The 19,690-nt window shown below is 49.3% G+C and overlaps 1 protein-coding gene across 5 annotated transcripts in view; it reads right to left on the bottom strand.

The window, feature by feature from the left end:
• The window catches only part of LOC101073903 (cGMP-inhibited 3',5'-cyclic phosphodiesterase A), a 48,729-nt gene that overhangs the window by 7,629 nt on the left and 21,410 nt on the right, over nucleotides 1–19,690 (bottom strand). For 4 of the 5 annotated variants that reach the window (XM_011607541.2, XM_029841641.1, XM_011607540.2 and 1 more), the window contains 3 exons: nucleotides 11,235–11,285; nucleotides 5,734–5,994; nucleotides 3,684–3,841 (listed from right to left, as the gene is read on the bottom strand). In XM_011607541.2, coding sequence (XP_011605843.1) covers nucleotides 3,684–3,841; nucleotides 5,734–5,994; nucleotides 11,235–11,285 — 470 coding nt within the window. The remainder of the gene's footprint in view (nucleotides 1–3,683; nucleotides 3,842–5,733; nucleotides 5,995–11,234; nucleotides 11,286–19,690) is intronic. The other variant, XM_011607539.2, reaches the window with a different exon arrangement.

Here is a 19,690-nt window from a genome sequence, read left to right on the forward strand (position 1 = left end):
GTGGTGCAGGACAGCAGGATCAGTCAGCGTTTATGCCCAAACCAGTGGAGATGCAGCCTCAGCCCGGCTCCCCTTCTGACATGTGAACCAGCAAAGTTGGGATTTTTAAAGCACACAAAAAGGCTACAGATTGTCTTTGTGGAAGACTATAATATCGACATCCCAGAAGAAAACGCGGTGTTCTTTCAGCGTGAGCTGGCGCGCTGGCTGTAGGACGCGACGGGGAGCCTTCGGAGCTGCTCCAACCGGCTTTTGTCCAGGTTTCTCCACTGAGACCTCTGTCAGGCTGGAGGTGTTTCCAATTAAAATACCTCTCCCTAAATGTTGTAAAACCTGCCTTCTCAGGGCAGGAAATGCCTGCCAGTAGAGCCTGGTGTCACAGGGAGCACAAAGGCCTGCACTGTGTCTATCTCCTTCTGATAAATTGTTTTTTGAACACTTTCGAGCCGTTCTCCGCCCCGCCTAATGGTCCCGAGGCCCAACAAAGCCAGTTCTGTTGTGTCTGCACGTCCAGGTCGGGCCGCTGGGTGTAATGTCTAGCAGGTGTGGAATATAAAATAGTTTGATAGTTTGGCGGGCGAACAGTTAGGGCATTATTGCGAGGGGGTCGAGGGCAGGCGGCAGCGTTTGGCTTAGGAGGTTTACTTTTAATGAAAGTTGAAGAACTGGCAGACGCTCCACCTATTCTGCTAATGCAGCGGAATCGCCTCAGCTACTTACACCGAGCCCTTGGCGCAGGATGTAAATGAGGAGGTCGGTCATTTTCATTCAAGGAAAATGTCAGTCACCTCATAAGTGACAGAAATAACCTGTATTATTAACCTTCTGTGTGATTAGTGCTGCAATTTCCCAGTCAGACATGCCAGCGGCAGGAAAATGTGGTACATTCCTGAAGGTTTTAAGCATAGTTTCATTCATGCATTTACACTGGACCGCATTAAATCAGAGTTTGGGGGGGTGTTTCCTTTACGTCTGGTCCTTAAAGATATATTTGGTGAGGTATGTTACACACCAGGATCATGCTTGTGCATTTTGAATATTTTATAGCCTTAAATTTGATTTTCTATGTAATTTTGAGGTGACAGCCCCCCCCCTTCCGCTGCAGTAACCTCCCAGATTTTGCACCCCGGCCCCTTGCAGCAGGTTGACAGATCACCTTTGGTTTACAGCCCAAGCGGACGGCGTCCAAGCAGCGATAAAAACCCGCCGTCGTTATTTCCAGTAATCTACCCACTCTCACGCCAGATGACGTGAGGGCGATAACGCCACCGTGGTCAGGGCGAAGGGGGAAGCGGAAGCCGTTTAAACGCCCCCATTTTCCCTTTTTTTACCTCCCTTTTTATCAGGTTTGTCAGATTAAGGTTGTTCCACCCTCAGCTCCTGACGTCACCGAAAGCTGACACGATGGAAAAAGAACGGGGGGGTGGGGGTGGGGGGGTAGCCTAATGTCTTAATTAAGATCGGACAGATTTGTTGATGGAGCAGAGAGGAAGCAATTGAAGCCATGTGTTTGTTCATGTTGTCCCAGTCCTCTGCTGCACGCTGCCGTTCTCTCCTTTTCTCTGTTTTCTGGGACGGAGCGGAGAGCTGAATGGGTCCTTGTAGTCTCGGGCCGTTCGCTGATGAACATGGGTTTACAGAGCATGAATCATTAAAGAGCTCCTCTCCTGCGCCCCTAAAACGGGGGGCTGTTTTTGCTAAATCCCACTGAAAAGACGACGCGTTGGCTGCTCGCCCTTCGCTAAGATAAGACCCGTTGGAGCGGGACCTTCCCGGGTTCTGCTGACGTCTGTCTGAGCCCAACGCTAAAGCCTTCTGCATCAGGACCAGACACCTAGAAGATTTATAATAAACTCTTCGTCAGAAGGAAAGCTCTCGCGGCGGCGGTAAACTAAACCCGGGGATCCTCCTACAGCCCCCGCCCGAGGTCGCAGCTGGGTGAGTGTGTCTGAGAGCGAGTGTGTGTTCATCACAAGGTCCTGGTGACGGGGGAGAAGCCCAGGTGTTTGTTGATACTCACACCACCATAAGTGGCTATAGCCGGGTCCCGCTGCTGGGCCAAGCTGAGCTTTGGGAGCAGGCGACAGGCCGTGTGTACAGAAGCTGCTCGGTGTGCTTACACTTGCTCAAGTATCACGCTGTCATTGTACAAACACAGCCAAACAGGCTGCTGACAGATACGGCCGCCATGATTCTCCACAGGGCCGCTGAGCCGCAGCAGAATACAATATAAATCACGTGGAAAGGTCGGCCACACGGCAGGCCGGTCGCAGAGAGGATTTTATTCCCTTAGTTGTTGTTGTTGCGTCAGGGCCACGAGAACTTAGAGTCAGCAGAGGAGAAGGTTGCTAATTTGTGCGGGTAGATTTAACCTTAAAGACCAGAAACGTGTGATTTAACTGCTCCTAGTTCAAGGAGCCAAGGAGCTGCTGCAGGGCATCCAGGACAGCATTCCGTGCTTGGTTCTGATTTGTTGGTTCTGATTTGATTTTTTTAGGGCACCGTTTGGCGTGGGAGGGTTTCATTACGCCAGTTTCCACCCCCGATAGCTGCTTTTTGTGGCCGTTCAGAGAGATTAATACACGTCTCTGTCTTCATGATCTGGGATTTTAAGCATTTTAAAGAAAGTCTGAACAGACTTCCAAGCTCCCCTCTGTGATTAGACACGGTTGAGCCTGTTTCAGTGTTCATTTGATGTCGTCAGACAAGCATTTCTGAATCTTCAAGCAAACATTGCTACACACACACATATGAGTTACACACTCAACATCTGTTGTTGCGATGTCAGTGGGATTTTGGTGCCTGTGACACAAAGTGGAGCTGGGAGGAACTGAATAAAGGAGATGAAACATAGAGATGTTCTTTCTCGCTGCGGCATTATTAATATTTTAAGAGCAGGGAGCAAATACCGCCTGGTACTTCACAACAACTCGGCAAAACTCGCATTGGAGCGCGGGCGAACGTGCGCAGCCGAGAGTTCCTGAGCCGAGTCTCTTTTGAAAATTCCAAAACGATCCGCTTTATTCCCAAAAAGAAGAGAAATCCAAACGGCGTCAAAGGAAGCGGGAGGTAATTGTGAGGAATGCAATGGCGGCAGCCATCAGGCGAAATGACCAAACAGATAAATCAAGAACCTGCGTTTGAACCGCATTTAAAGCGTCGATGCAATTTCAAAACTAAAGCAGCAGAAACAAACAGAGCTATTTTTTTTAAGGATCTCAACCATGTGGAGTCCTGTTTGAACGGACGCCAGCAGGTACACGTACACGTGCTTTTAACATGCACGCCCAGCAGCAGGCAGGCGTCCTTCTCGAAACGTGTCGCGTTTGCTTCCAACAGATAATCACGCCAACGCCCCTGAACCGTGACTCGGCCCGCGATGTCTGCGCCGCCCGTGAGACGGGATCCGCGTGTCTCATTATTCAGGTCAACACGTTCGCCTGTCAGGCTTCCTGATTCACACTGTGCACACAAAATTTGCCGCTGCGGTTCAGGCACACAACTGCAGCCGCGCCGCTGCGAAATAAAAGCTCTTCAGAGTGATGTGTCATAATGGCGGCAGCCATCGTAGGGGGTCTCCTTAAATAATTTAGCAGCAGCAGGGTTAGCGTACTCTTTCCACTGAGCTGGATGTTTGGGAGGACAGAGAGGAGCGAGAATGAGCTGATTCAGCAGCGGCTCACCTGCAGGTCAGTGTTTCGTGGTACTGTTTGATGCTGGCGCTGCGGTCCCTGCGGACAGGCCCGGGCTCGATGGTGGGCAGGCCCGTGGCGGAGGTGGTGGTGGTCCACGTGGAAGAGATCCTCCTCAGCAGGCCGGGGTGCAGACTCCGCCTCAGACGCTGCACATGCAGGCACAGGACAGGACACCACGATAACGGCACATTCTTCCAGAATGCATCCAAATGATTTCTTTTTAATTTAACACCATTTGACTTTTGTGTAGTGGTCTGAAACGACTTAATGCCACAGAACTGCACAGCTACATCTCCTCACTGAGCCTCAGCCTCTTTTATCCCTCCTTCCATGACTGTGTCTGTGGGATTCATTGCGGTCTGTGCCCTTGCGATGCCTCTCTCTGGAGCCGTGCAGCAGCTTGGCACAGCAGCACAGAGCGTGCCAGCCTTTCTCTGCAGAATGACCTAGTAAAGATCTCCACAGAATCCTGAATAAGCGCGTTTGGAGTCGTGCACGGAGGCGCACGCTCGCGCTCACACTCTTCCCCCGTCCAGACCTGGTGTTAACATCCATCCCGAGTGACTCGGTCACAGACGGACAGCCATAATTCCAGGTGGGGATGCAGCAGAGATCGTTTCAGAGGTCGTCTGGACCACACGTGGACACGCCTCTCAGACCCGTGGATGTGAAAGTGTTCTGGGTCACATTGAACAACCGTCTACGTAAAGACAAACGGATCTGGGCTGAATCCACAAAGATAATCAGTACATGTTAGTGGCCAGATTCTGTGTGGCGAAAATGGAGGCGTTCTTTTAGACTTTCAAAACAAAAGCACGGCCACTGAAGAAAGAGGCACATTTAGAAGAGATATTTTCATGCTACCAGCAAAAAGTAGTTCCACTGTTTCTGACAATTATTTCTACTAATTTAACATGCAGGAAAAAAAGATCAGATACCATCAAGCTGACAAGCCGTGGCACAATCAGTGCATGCATTATGTATGTGCAGCAGCAGGACCTTCCCAGAAAAAGATCTACTCATCACCCGTGTGGTGTTTTCAAATGAAACACACACATTTGTTTTTATTTTTCAGGCAGACTGTCGGTGCTTTGATGTTTTCCGATGCTATATTTCCATTCTTTGATGAAATACCTGCAGGCTCTGATCAAACACACCAACACACTTCACCAAAAATAGGAGCTGTCAGACGCAGCTCTTATTGTTTGTTCAAACCGCCTACCAGACCAATCTGAGTGTTAAAATTTAATTTAAAAGAATTGAAGCACAGAAGGCACGAAGTTTTGTCACTTGTCTTTTACAGTATTTGCTGTTTGGGAATGTGATAAATAATTTTGACGTCCACGAGAGACACAATGGAGAGTTTAAAACAGCGAAGCACGATTCCACTCCATCACTGAGCAGCTCCCCTCCGGATCTCCTGGTCAGTCAGAAGCGGGTTTGGGTGCAGACTCACCAAACGCTTAGCATGTATAACAGCCCTCAGCTCATTTTAATAACCTGATACGGCTTAAACCAGCCCTCCCAGGTGGAACAGCAGCGGCCGGCCACACACCAGCGTGCAGGAATTGTATTATCCCGACCGTCCAGATCTGCGTCTTCAGTTTAGGTGCATGCTCACCTTCATGTTGCTGCCCTGCTTACATGACTAACATGCACACATGCACACTGTCTGGCTGTGCACGCCTGTCATGTTGACACAGCTGTGCCTATGAAAGGGAGAACGGTGCTCTGAGCAGCAGACGTGCTCTATTTTTCTTCCCTGGGTTCTGAGAAAATACGCTCCTTCATTTGATGCTAAAAGCTCTGAGAGCAGGAAGCGATCATTAGCTCAAGCACGGGCTGAAATATTAACACGTGTGGGGCTCTGCGTGGTATATAAATCATTTGGTGGAGATCAAGTGGACTGCACTTCCATCTAAGGATTATTTTTCACTGCTTCTGGTGGAGAATTTTATTCGTCTGGCCCGTGACGGCTTATGATTAACACATCTGATACTGAGGTAAAGCATCTTGTCCTCTTCGCTTATTTTCCCACCTTGTGGATGGACGTCTTCTCTCCTTTCTCAGGACCATCCTCCGAGTCTGAGAGTGTGTAGGCGTCGCTGGGGCTGAGCAGCGGAACGGGGCGCGGCCGATGCAGAGGCTGGAAGGTGAGCTGGGTGCTTAGCAGCTTGCTGACGGCTCGCAGCGAGGTGGAGGTGTTGGCGGGCAGCGAGGGATCAGCCAGCAGATCCGTGATTAATCCGTGAGCCTCTCCCATCACAGCTATGTCGACCATGACAGTGGTGCCTGATGACTGCGAGGTGAGAGAGGGACAGAGAAATAAGAGATAAACATCACCGCTGCTAATGTGGGCTGAAGCTAATTGATGGCCGTGTCTGATAGTGGATGTGTGATTCGTCCCGGGGACAGATACGGAGCGCAGTCTGCTCCCAACAACAGTGCACGACCTTTTGGTAGTGATCAGAGACATGAGATCATTGCACTACAAAAAACATGAAAAAGAGAAAACAAATGCCAAAGCAGAGTTGAGCACAGTGAGAAAATCCTTCAGTTTTCAAACCTATACGTCTGTTTTAGCTCAGGCGAGATGAGCTGGGAGTTGTTCCTCTCGCACCGAGCAGCTGTAAGATCCTGAATGTTTCATGAACGGATTCGTTAGCTCTGTCTCTGCTGGAATCTTAGGATCTGTTTTTTTTTAAATACCTTTCCCAGATCGGGAGGTGTCTGCGCACAATATCAGCAATGACAAAAGTCCACAAATGTTTATCGATAAACCTGTCACATGACCACCTGGGACACTGCTAATCACGATTATAGCGGAAGACACGGCAGGAAGGCTGATTCAGGATTTCTGGGTGAACACTGATCGCGTTCAGCTCGTTTTTCCCTTCTTTAAATCCTCTGCTCTTACTCCTACATGGTGGGTAAGTAAACACCCTCTCTCAGCTCCTTCACAAACTGATTTAGTGCTTTGCTAAAGAGGAGGTTTAAGAAGACTGGAGCTGCTGGGGAACATCTGGTCCCGTAGGTTTCTGCCTCCAACTCCACATACGGTGCACATTTACCTGTGAAATCTAAAACACGAGGTGCTAATCTTCATTTTACAGGAGTTCGTCTGTAACCTGCTGGTGCACAGCTGGATGCTCTCACCAGCTTTCTACACGTTCCAGCATTCATTTACGTATCAACAGCTAATCAGAAAGTCTGCTCTCATTACTTTAACAAAAAAGTGGCACAAGTGCTGCAAGGGATGAATCCAGACAATTAGTGCGACCAAAATCAGCCTGACAGAAGTATAAAAAGAGGTTTTTGTTCCCTTGTTAGGCTGCATTGGATCGAATGCACATTGTTCTGGGTCGACAGGGATTTATGATTATGATATCTAGAACTTAGGAACGTTACACTTGGAGCTGCAGCGAGCAACACCTTCATTTCACCTTCACTTTCCACACTGGAGATTTGCTGTCTTGCAGATGAGGAAGCTGTTATCTGTGCCAGCAGCGCCGCCTGCGTCACCAGTGAACTGGCTCGGTGTCAAGCCACCGACAGCATCCCATATGTCCACGACAGGAAGCTCACACTAGATTGTGGGGAAAGTGTCTAAAAGCTTTTGAGACACGAGCTTTAAATCTAAAAGGTAATAACTTGGAGCCGTATCATAACCCGCCTCAGCCTGGCATTTGTGATCCCAGTACTTTTTAGCTGTCCAACAAAGCACACGGACAATTTCAGTGATTATCGATCCCCATCAGGTCTGCTTGGAGATGACCTGTTTTTTGGGGTTTTTTGGAGCCTGAGACTCAACAGCCATACGTGGACGTCCTGAAACAGATCAAACTGAGCGCAAGTTGCATAATAACATAACGTTATATAAGAATTTCCTGTCAGGTCGCATGATGGCTTTCATTCATCAGCCGGGGCTACCTCTGCAGCCGCCCTGCTTCACTTTCGGGGAACGCTGACAGTGAGATATGAGCCTTGCAGACTGACCATCCAGAAATAAAGAAAGCCAGTGGGCAGATTCTGATGCTCTCCATTCCTGAAAGAACCGCCGCGGCCGCTTCTAACTGGGTTTGATTAAAAATCCTGTTATTTAACCTGTCAGTCAGGATGCTGATGTGTTTAATCTCTAAATGTTCCCCAAGCACACATGCAGCCATACCAGAGGCTCTCACTCATCTCTGCAGAGATCTTTCTGCAAGATAAATCCATGAGAACGAGCGCTTCACAGCGGCGGGACGCCACATGGGAGCACGTGTTCAGATGAGAAAACAGCCATCAAGGAAACCTCAAAGTTCGTAAAACTGTAAAAGTCAGTCTTTTTGCTGAAAGTTGGGTTATATAATACAGCAACCTGCTAAGTCTGGTGGAGTTTCGCCCTCAGAGAGGTGGTATCAGTAAACTTGGAAGGATCCAGAGGAAAACAAACCCCCAAAACCTCATTTATAAGCCGTTCAACAGGAGGCCAAAGCGTCCGTGTTCTCCCTCTGGTGACAGACTGCTTTCAGTCTTGGATGAATCTCTGTTTTCTGACAGATATATGTGAATATGTGAGTGGACAAGGGTGCACGAGACCGCAGTCTCAGAAAGGTCAAAATGTGGAGGAAAGGGCAATATTTTAACATCAGGTCTGACCTCACTGATATCCAAAATCTGGCGATTTAATCTAAATTGTTAACTCTACTTGTAGGAAATCCGGGCAGTGTAAGAACAGCGAGGCCTCGAGTCTGTTGTGGACGTTGTCAGCAGCGCCATTGTTATTTTACAGGAACCATTTACAGCTGGTGCACGCGGCTCTTGTCCTGCTCGTGGCTCTTTGCTATTTTTGCGGTCGGAACGTTCATTTGTCTCCCCGATGCCAGTCAGCGCCACACCTGCTGCCAGCACGCCTGGCAACACGGTAACCACAAAACTCCCAAATATTCCTGCACAAGTTTAGGCTCTTTGACAAAACTGCATCAATTCTAAGGACTCGACTGTGGTCCAAATCACACACTGAACCCCGCACGGATGTGGTGTTATGACATTTCGGTATGAATAATAAGGATGTGCACCATCAGTGGTTTTAATCGCCTGTGCGTCCACAGGCGGGGACAGCAGACGTCAGCGGACACGCCATAGATTAGGACCCACGCAGGAGTCCGTGTAAACCAAAGCAAAGGCCAATCAAAGCACGCCAGCTGTGACTGTGACGCTCCAGGACTTCCTCAGCTGTGTTTGTAGCCTCAGTTGTGGCAAAACGTTCAAAAGCTGGCCGATAATGCAGCAAATTCCTCTGAAGGGCCTTTAATTGCAAAGAGGCGATTTAAGAGTTTATTCTTTCCGGACTTTAAGCCACAGACATTAATAATGTGACAAGAAGACGTCAGAGGTGATTTGCTAAAAGTTGCATTTGCGCCTTCACAATATTTGGTTTGCGCCCATTAAGTGGCTGCACATTACTCAAGTCTCTTATAAACACCAGTAAAAATGGAAGCATTTCTGATTTTCCTTTTGTGTCCACGGATTTTTTTCCCTCTCTCTCCAAAATGCTCCGCAGACGGCCGATGAAACGCTTTCGCTGCAACAAACAAATCTGCTCTTTACTGGACAATTATGATTATTAATGAGATCCCCGGAGAGCGAGGTCACATTTTTGTCATTTCAGAGCCCGCTCACTCGGTGTAGCTTTAACCCCTCAGCTTCCTCATCCAAACAGTTGCACCAGTGATATGTGGGCTTGAGTATTGCGCAACGCCGGGGATATTATGGTTCCCACATGAGAGCTGTAAACTCTTCAAAGGCCTCGGGGGCCTACCAGAGAGAGAAAGGAATTTGATTGTCTTTGTAAACACATTTCAACAACGTGAAATTTGCACTGTGACCAAGATGCAGGAAAATCCTGCCCAACGTAAACATGTGAAGCTTTTTCCAGCTACAATATTCCTGCACAAACATATTCTGTTAAACCCGTGAGCCATTTCGACATCTCGCTCCGGCTCCTTGACCCTCCATCCAGTGGTGCCTTCTGTCCTGCAGCTCCACCCTCCAGACATGTGGACCCTGTAGAGAGCTTTGCTTTTATCCATTAACGTCTTTAAATTTATTGGGCTTGAAAACAGGCTAATGCCTCCGCATTAATCATTGACTGCCTATCTGTGGTGGCGGCTGTGACTCCTGGTCAACTCCCCAAATAGTTTGGATAACAGCGATTTAGCGAAATCTTCACCAGCACCGGAAGTCATTCCTCAACGACGGCCCTTCCAGACTCAAATTTATAACAACAATCACAAGATCTGGGCCAGCCAGAAATCTTTTTCTCCGCTAATCTCTGGGTAACCGTCCAAAACCAGAGTGTTTCATGTCAAATACAAATATTTAAAGAGCTCTTTCCATGCATACATTCACTGTCAACTCCCAAGATAAAACATCCCGCTGCACGGTTTGGACGTGGGGGAGATCGGAGGTTTGGAAAAGCAGCCTGCTAATGCGCGTGCTGGCCAGGGCGTCGCGGTGAAGCTCAATCACCACCGCAGGCTGGAGGGTGTCATTTACAAACCTACAAGGTGCTGCCGACACGCCATCACGCCTGAAACCAGCGTAGCCAAATTCAAAACACGGTTTAACCCCCGGAGGGAGACTTAAGGGAAGACGGCCACGAGATGGAGGCAGGGACTGTCAGAGGATTCCACGGACGGAGGAACCGACCACGGAATCAGAAACACAGTTTGGCAAATGCATCAATCATCAAATATTTGCTTGCGTACAAAGGCCTGGGACCATGTTCCTGAACGGGTAACGTGCTATTTGGACGCCGTCTGAGCATCTCTAGGAAATGACATCCTGTGTAATTTGATGTGACTCCCCAATGCTGCCATGCAAAGTTACAATTACAATTCATTAAAAGATCCCCATCATTTTCCGTCCGCCGCAACCTTTTGGCGCCGCGCAAACGTACGCCGTCAGCACAGACACGTTGTCTATGTCAGGATATCCTCCTGATAGCAGAGCAGCGAGCACCCACAGACACACAGTGTGTAGCGCCGTGCCAGCACCAAGGGCATCGTTTGTTCCAGAGCCCTGCCCCATGGCTCTGCTTAAGCTCAATACATCAATCCCCAAACAGGCACAAACTCTCCCCCACAAAGATGGGAAAGGTGAGCTCAAGGATGTGGCGGCATGTGTGTGTGTGTGTGTGTGCGGGTGTGTGCTGGCTGCAATCCGCGATGGGTCCTTCTGTCCAAATCCCTGACCTTTACATATCTCGTGCCAAGGCTTTACACCCAAATGGGAGCCCGACTCTGGTTGGAGGTGGCACCTCAGGACCGGCTGTTTAACCTCAGCTGAAAGGAGTGTGTGAACTGAGCATTTAGTGGTATTATTTCTGCTCTTTACGTCATTTATGGCCTGTGAAGGCGAGTGACAGCAACCAGGAAACTTGTGATTGTGCGTGTGTGTGTGTGTGTGTGTGTGTGTGTGTGTGTGTTTTCTTGGCAGCTGTGCGTCCTTATTTGTTATTTCTGCTGTGACTGGTATTCTGTGACCGGCGCTAACCTGTGATCCTCGCGAGCCTCTCTTGTGGTCCCATTCTGAGCGGGAGAGCATCTGTGGGAAAGCAGAGACAGAGGCATGTTCAGACCACAGTCCTGCACATCCTGGTCCGTGAAGGTCTGCTGTGACGGGGAGCAGGAGCGGCCACTCCGCCGGGGGGGGTCGGCGTGGGGGGAATGGAAACGCTCATAAATGCAAAATGGCGCTTTGCCATTTTCCAAAACGTTCCATTAAGCGCATACGTCTAATGCAATTTCACACACAGGTTGGCTCACTTTGGGTTGTGCTCACCGCCTGGGGGGGGCGGGGTGGGGGGGGGGGGGGGGGGGGGGGGGATTTTTATGCTGTCTAATTACCAGCCACTGTGTCCCACCACAGGCCTCGTAAACCTGTTTTCCACTTTCTCGGGAGTCACTAAATACATCAGTAAAGCTCTGCCACTGATTTCGGGTGAATATGCTGCAGAAGAGCCAAGTCAACATTATCGCCCCAGCCACCCACTCCCCAGCTACCAGCCCACAGCTGAGGAGCGGCGAGAAACCGAGCGCGTCGCTGTGACAAATTGCTGCTGCGCGCGCCGAGGTGGGGAGCGGAGGGGCGGGGGGGGGGGGGGGGGGGGGGGGGGGAAACTGATAATACGGGTGCAATTTAGTGTGTCAGCAGAGGTCACTGAGTTGTGTCACGCTGGGAGCTAGAACTGAGCTAAAGCTCAAATATGGAGCTCAGCTTCCATATTTGAGTAAAGAAAGAAGCACAATATGAAGAATTAGGAATTATTTATCAGCCCGTGTCTGGTGCCCGAAGAAAAATAATTAAGTGATTGTGTTTTAACATCAATGAATCAAATGGATTCAGTGAGTTTGATATATTCATCAGGACAGAGCTGAAGATCCAGACTGATCGGGGATAAAGCGAACATCTGGACCGAAGGTGGTGACAGTCAGGAAACATCCCAACATCTTACATCTCCACCACGGTGAGAAATGAAACGTTGGCTTTCTGAACAAACACCCTTATTGTCTCGCGATGCCTTTTAAAGCTTCGGCACTGCAGCCTTTATGAGTCCACGTTCTCTGATCATCTCCACAATAATAATCAGTGACACTCTAAAGCCCTGCGGAGCGTGCACGAACCTCTGCATGCATTACATTAAGCGCGGTGGATGGACAAGTAAGTCAACAGGCAATCGTCTGTGTAAAAGGCTCAGGAGATGTAAATTACTGTAAATGATGGCACCAGCCAGCCAGAGCTGCGGCTCTTATTCTTTACTGCTCTGCTGACGGGGTTTGCTTTTACAGTACAGGCGCTGGCGGCGGCTCCTCCACCGTCACAGCGCAGTCGTGCACCATTAGACGGCCCCTGTATCAGCGAGGCTCCGCAGGCGCGCACGCAAAACAGCCTTACGTAAGCCAACCTTTCATCTGCCTGCACCGAGCGACAGGCTCAGACTACACAGAAGTCTACATGTGCCTTTTGATGTGCCAGAAGAGGGGAAAAACCAAACCAACTCAGATAATCAAAGCTGAGGATGAAATTTAAGCGCACAGATGGGGTCTTGCGCGCAGCGACTTTACGGGCCACTGGAGAATCCGCGTCGTCTTTTAAAAACTGAGCAGCAGAAACACGTGCCGGGTGTGCTGCTCGCTCCCTCGGCCATACGGTGGATTCACAGGAGTGGGTTCGACTCATCTACAAGAGCTGGAACCAGTAAACATGTTGTTGGTGTTTGGGTACCCACAGAGCTGCGCAGACACAGAAGTGTCAGGGAACACAAGAGCAGCAGAGTTAGCCTCACAGAAGCTAATTTAGCATGTGTGTGGCTGGACCTCAGAGGGATATGACAACACTGTGAGGCTTCATATCTGCTAATCCATCACAAACAACAATAATAACCAAAAATAATTCTCCTTCTGCTCTAATGTGTCTGCCTCCACTTCCAGCGCCAATATTATGTCTGGAGAGGTTAAAAACACGTGAATGATTCTTCAGACAACTCCTGGTTTTTCATGGAGCCCGTCCAGGTAGCGCGGCGCAGGCTGAAGCAGCGAAATTTCCCAAACGGATTTGTTTTTGTCCAAAACCTCCAGTACACCGACTGGGAAAAATAACATCTCTGCACAAGTTATGCCCTTTGATTCACCCGGTGTGGGATTCATTATGCTGCCTCGGAGCTCCGGACGGGCCGGGTCCAGCTTTCCGCGGCTTAGAGGAGCGCTCTTGATTTAAAAGACTGTGAAATTGGTTCTTCTGCAGGAGGGGGAAACGGGAGACGGTGCCGTGTCGTTCAGTCGCAACACGACACCTACAGACACATCAAGTTTATTTGTCATGATGTCACGAACGAATCTAGATTCGAAAGTCTAGATTCTTTTTAGCCGGTCATCGTGCACGCTCAGTGAGAATTTGGTGCAGACATTGTGGGGTTTTCTGTCCGAGCAGATTGCTTTGATTCCGCCCATGTTTGTGTTTTTGGAGCACCGACGTTTAAAAGCTTCCCCAACAGTGCGTCTTCTCAGCGGCAAGTGTGGAAAAAGCCGCAGACCACACTGTTAACAGTGAAACCTGGACACAATGAGCTCTGCAGACTGCTCAGGCCAGCCAGGAACGCCGCTCCTGGAGCTGGGCGCTGCTGCCGCACATTCTCAGAAATAAAACATCAAATTCCAGAATGAGAGGATCTGAAAAAGTTTCCGTCACACTGGCCACCACGGCTGTGATTGGCCAGCTTGTCGGCTATTCTTTTTTAATGCCTCTCCTCTTCTAATGTCTCTGTTTAGACAGACATTTTGGAGCAGGACCAAGTCGATCCACCTTAAGGGAGGAATATTAGCGCTACCTCTGATTAATAGTCGTGTGTGCATCCCAGTCGTGACGTGTTTCACATCACTCAGGGGCTCTTTTCATTCCAGCTCCATCAATCATTTACAATGTGTACTTGAGAGTGAGAAGAAACCTTCTAAAGGTGATGTATCTTTCTAAAACTTTAGGACTGTTTACTTTTGAGCTCAGCCACCGTTATTATTGATTCATTGGTAGACAGATTTGTGTCCTGCATCTCCTGATAATGTGCCCTCCTCGCCCCAGTGGCTCCATAAATAAATGCTAGTAATAAGGCATGTCTTATTTATTTGATTCATTTCTTTTTCCATCCACTTTGGTGATGAATTATGTAATTCTAAGGGACCACTTTATATTTCTGTGATGAACATCTGCGACCAGATTTCACACTCACATGCACAAATTTCGATTTTGGGAGCCATTTGGAGCGTTTAAAACGAAACAAAACAGACAGGGCCTCCACGGGGGCTGATGAGTTGAGGAGAAAACTCCCAGCATTCCCCTCACCCTGCGTGTGAAGAGGGCAGCGGGGTGGATGCCAGTATGTATCTGTGCCCTGTCCACCACCATGGCTCCCAGCCACAGCCCACAGTAAGCTGTCGTGCCTCTGAGGTGATGTGTAAACACCACGGCCACAGAGCACAAACACGCCGCTGGAATAGATTTGTTGTTTGACGTCCTCCTGCCAATAACCAGTTAAGAGCCACTTCGCTGTGGGCGTGAAGTGGTGGGAGCGGCAGCTCCCATCTGATCAACCTGAAGCCCCTCAACAACTTGTCCCACTCATCAGTAATTCCCTGACTGGAGCTGGAAGGAGGTGGAAATTGCCTCATCCTGATTTAGCTTAGCGCCGTTTAGCCGCGCGCTAATCATCCATTCACCACCGGGCCCCCGTTGTTCCGTTTCTGCGTCACACGTCCTCTTTAGTTCCTCATTACCAGCTTCCAGGAAGTGAGGCTGATGTGAGTGGACTTGGGCAGCGGTGGACGCTCCCAGGCCGAGGCCGGAGGACATATTAAGGAGGGAGTGCTGACTACAGGAGCCCCTCTGTTTGGAGAAGAGCGGAAAATAGGCTGGGTTAATCAAGGCGGCACCGAGGGGCCAAAAGGTCAGTCTGCCGGATTTCCTATCAGGTTTTTATAAAACAACCGTGCAATTACTCCGCGCCCTCACAGCGGAGTCTGCAGAGTCGCGGATTAGCACGCCCACACGAGGAAGCGTGCAAACGCGTGCACCAGTTCACAAATAATGCCCCGGGGTCTCGATGCGGCCTATCTGCCCCTCCTTCGCTCCTCCGTGCCTGTTCTCCCTCAAAATGACTGCAAGTCTGCAGCTCTTGAGTCAGTCGTCCCTTCAGTCCGTTTCATTTTAGCCTTCAGAAAGGAAAGTAGGTCAGACGGCGCTCGGCCTCGGCGTACGGGGGCTTCAGAGATGCGAGCGTCAGGACACCATCAAGGCGCCAATCAACGATAGCTGGGCTCAATTTCATGGCTGTGGGGTTGCTCTCGTCCGCCTGGGCTTCGAGAATGAGCTGTAATCTTGTTTTGCACCCCCAGGTGGAGGTATTCTCATGATCACAGCAGATAGATCTCCTCTCCTGGGGCCTTTGGTGGGAAAAATGTCTCTTTTAATTTTCCAGCTTTTTTTCAATGACGCCACCCAAAGGCGCTTTCAAACTATAGAATAATTCTGTTTAAAACAATTCCTATTCAAACATAAGGAGATGGAACTATTGGGGGCATCAGGCTCACACTGTTGGGGTTCAATTCTACAGAAAAGATATTATAACAGAGCACAATGGTCACTGGGCAGCAATTACCCAGCGTGGATATAAATCTTAGAATCCCAGCGCCACACCTTCTCTCCATCCACATGCACTTGGAGCCACACAGAGGCTCATAAATCCTGCCCTGCCTGCCGAGGGGCGAATATGGAGACTCATTCCTATTCATGCTGGCTAATGTTTTACAGGTTTTACCATGGGGGTCAGTCATCGTGGGTCATTTGCGTCATCGCTGCAGGGAAGGGAACTACAGAGGTAGGCTGCCAGGGCGGCGGGGCCGTGTGCAGCGAATGTGCAACACGCTGGTGAGCGCCTGGGCTCCCATCACTTCTGGCATCTACAGACTTTTGTGTTTGCTTCGCGCAAACATGCTAACCTGCGCTTACAGACCAAAACCAAAACCAAAATCAAGATTCTGTGATTTATTTCACAAATGGCCACTCCTTTGTAGGCATTCAGGCTTCTGTCCACCCCTCCCCTACTCTTCACACTTCCTTACTCACACTCTTCTAATTTCTGAAGTGTGACTAATGGGATTTATCGTCTTTACGTTTCCTGGCAGAGACTTAGCCTGATCCTAAAAGAAGCCCAGCGTATGTGTCCCTGCCAGAGATAGATCTGCCCTTCCCCAGGGGTAAATGCACAGGCCAAGAGGATGCTGAGAAATCTTCAATCCTTTCTTCTGTCCTCAAAATGATCGGGGGATCGAATTTCGACCTTATTTGTGTTGACTAAAACCCATAAAAACACATATAAAGTTGCCATGGTGCTGCCATCTTGGAACGATGATGTCATTTGCAGCCATAGGTTTCGCTTTTACACAAACAGCAATGAGACAGACTCTGAAATATAAAAAAATAAGTTGTAGAAAGTGAGACGGGAAAGTCGTACTGCAGCCTATCCACAGGGGGCAGCAGAGAGGCCTCTTTCTCCTGTCGTATCGTCCACCATTTAGCTCGCTAACCATCTTTTAATACTTCAAAAGCCTGAAATAATCACGTAAGAGTCACTTTTTTCCAGTTGGAAATATCTGTAATATTTGTGGTAAAGGCGCAAATATGGACAAAGCCGCGGCCGATATCTCCCTGCTGCACACGCAGACGTCCTTGACCGCTCCTTCACAAGCAGAGCGCTTCCAAGCTCTGAATCTGGCGCCTCTGATATGGCGGCCTGCCCCAGGACAGCCTGTGCCACCATTACTGTATAGCGGTCCAGTCAGGATTACTGCTGGAGCCCGAAGGGCCGAGGGGGCAACACGGCGCCCGCTCCACAGAACGTTGAGGGTCGCGGAACACCAGTAATGGCCACTCTTTGTTCAGCACAGCTGTGTTAGCATAAATAGATTATGACGGGCGATTCAATAACACACTGGAGCTAACTGGTCCCCCTCGGAACGCTCGTGTAGTCACTTATCGCGTGGTCGATATGGTTCCCCCAAAGGTGATGCACCTGCGTGTAAATGAGCTAATTACACGCCATAGAGAGGACAGCGTGTTCTCTCTTACAGGCTGTCCCCCCCCCCACCAGCACAGCTTCATGTTCATCAGCTGTTACAGCTTGGAGATAAAGAGTCACATTTCCTCATCATCCATCAAGTTGGTGCTTCAGCCGTCTGGGTGTTTTCCAGCCGAGCTTTCATCACAACGCGGGAGGCCTCATATTGATTTTCGTGTCTTCGAATAAATCGAATAATGAAAACAGACCATTAGGAGTGTGGGTAGAGGGGACAGATTAGGCAGCATTATTCTTATTTCCTGCCCACAGGAATGAAGCAGATGACGAGGAATGATAGATCCGCGTTGGTTTAGCACACAGCTGCGGACAGCAAGGTTAATCGCGTAAAAAAAGGGCCCGAATGATGGAACCGTTTGGACCTGACCTTGACATGCAGATGCTTAAACACCCAAATACCATTCCCATGGTTTCAAAGTGCTTTAGTTATAATTAACTTTGCAAACTCCGGCCTGCATCAGCATCGCTCAGCATCTGGAAAGTTCTGCCATCGGAGCCATTTGACCAAATCTGGTCTTGGACGCTCTTCCCTCGCGCGGGTCATCCGACATGACCATCGCCACGTCAACATGCAAACACGGGGATCTGTCCGCGTTCAAACTTGGCTCCGAGTGATGTGACAATACGCTGCTGTTGTTTTAATACTCAACATAACCTTTGTGGGATTGTAATTGGGTGAATACGGGAGTCAGAGTCTGCAAACACACTTGGTTTTTGCTGCATTTAGCTCGCAAAAGAAAAGCAGCGCGTGCGAGCTGCCTCCGTTATTTCATTTGTTCGCCGGGCTCTGGGTTGTGTCAGTGCTCATCGGCGAGAGGACCACACACGCGTCGCCCCCCTGTGTATTTCAGCAGCACACAGAACATTTACAATCCCATCAAGATTCCCACAGGACTTCAGTAAACAAATATACAGCGACTGCCCACATGAGCATATGCCTTAAAATCACATCCTTCATAAATCACTGATGTAGAAACACGACTGTACAAAGTACAGCGTATGACCGAACGTACTGGAAGCGTGTGTGTGTGTGTGTGTGTGTGTGAATGCCAGCCTCTAATAAACAGCATGTGCTTCTGCATGGGGGCATAAATCTCTGCTTCCTCTTTTACAGGTGGATGGATTTGCGGTGCAGAACTTGGTCCGCCGTGAGAGGCTCGGGCAGCCCCGCGGACAGGTTTTCCAGCGTTAGCTTGTAAAAGGTCCACAGCAGGTCCTGGTTCCCCTTGTAGGAGGAGAGCACAGGAGCCTGTGGGGACGGGGGAACAAAGGACAGAGTTCTGCTGCACCTCTCACTATTATAGAACCATCAGGAACGGGTCGCCAGGCCGGCCCGACCTCCACAGGACCAGATGGAGGAGAATCCGGTTGTCCCCCTGGGAAACGGGCCACAGCCTCCCTGAGTGACGGGAAAAATCACGCCATCGCCGCGGCTCACTTGATCCGCTTCTTTAATCCACCCGAGTGATATACGATAGGGTAACAAGCAAAGGCTTCGCAGCAAGAGTTTGTCAGCATATTACGCAAAATTTGTGCCTTTGGCGAAGGTAGATGATGATGTATTTCTGCTGAAAAGCAGCCCGGCGAGCGGACCACCCAGAACGATTGTTCACGGCCTCGTAAAGAGGCACGTTTCTGTTCCTACCACTGGATCGGCGAGCAGATAAATTCTCTTTACGGGCTGATTTTATACCCGTGTAAGTCAGGACCTTTGATGCAACTTCTCTTTTTTGCAGCAGCAGCAGCAGCAGAAAGAAAACAGATACTCTGTCACATCTGAGCTTCTTTTAACTCCTGAACACAATTGCTGTGTAATATTTTTACTGGGGCATGATGAAACCACCATGATATCGATGCCTGATCCCCTTTTTAATCTACTTTCAATTTAGATACAAGTAAAATCCTGGAGATTAGAATTTTACTGAAGAACTGTTATACTGTGTGTGTGTGTGTGTGTGTGTGTGTGTGTGTGTGTGTGTGTGTGTGTGTGTGTGTGCGCGCGTGTGCGTGTGTGTGTGTGTGTGTGTGTGTACGTATGTGTGTGTGTGTGTGTGTGTGTGTGTGTGTGTGTGTGTGTGTGTGTGTGTGTGTGTGTGAGTGCATGCGTGTGTGCTCTAAATGTGGAAGAATCCTGGTGAAGATACACACACCATTTCCTTTTTTCCACTCCAAGCAGAACCTTTCCCGAAGGAACATTTTTGGTTCTTGATTCTTTTCGGTCTCGGGTCTCACACCCACACCAACACACAGACACACACACACACCCACACACACACACACACACACCAACACACACACCAGGCTGCAGAGCTACTTGTGTTTATCT

This window comes from Takifugu rubripes, chromosome 9 (assembly GCF_901000725.2).
Source record: "Takifugu rubripes chromosome 9, fTakRub1.2, whole genome shotgun sequence".
Classification (NCBI taxonomy): domain Eukaryota; kingdom Metazoa; phylum Chordata; class Actinopteri; order Tetraodontiformes; family Tetraodontidae; genus Takifugu; species Takifugu rubripes.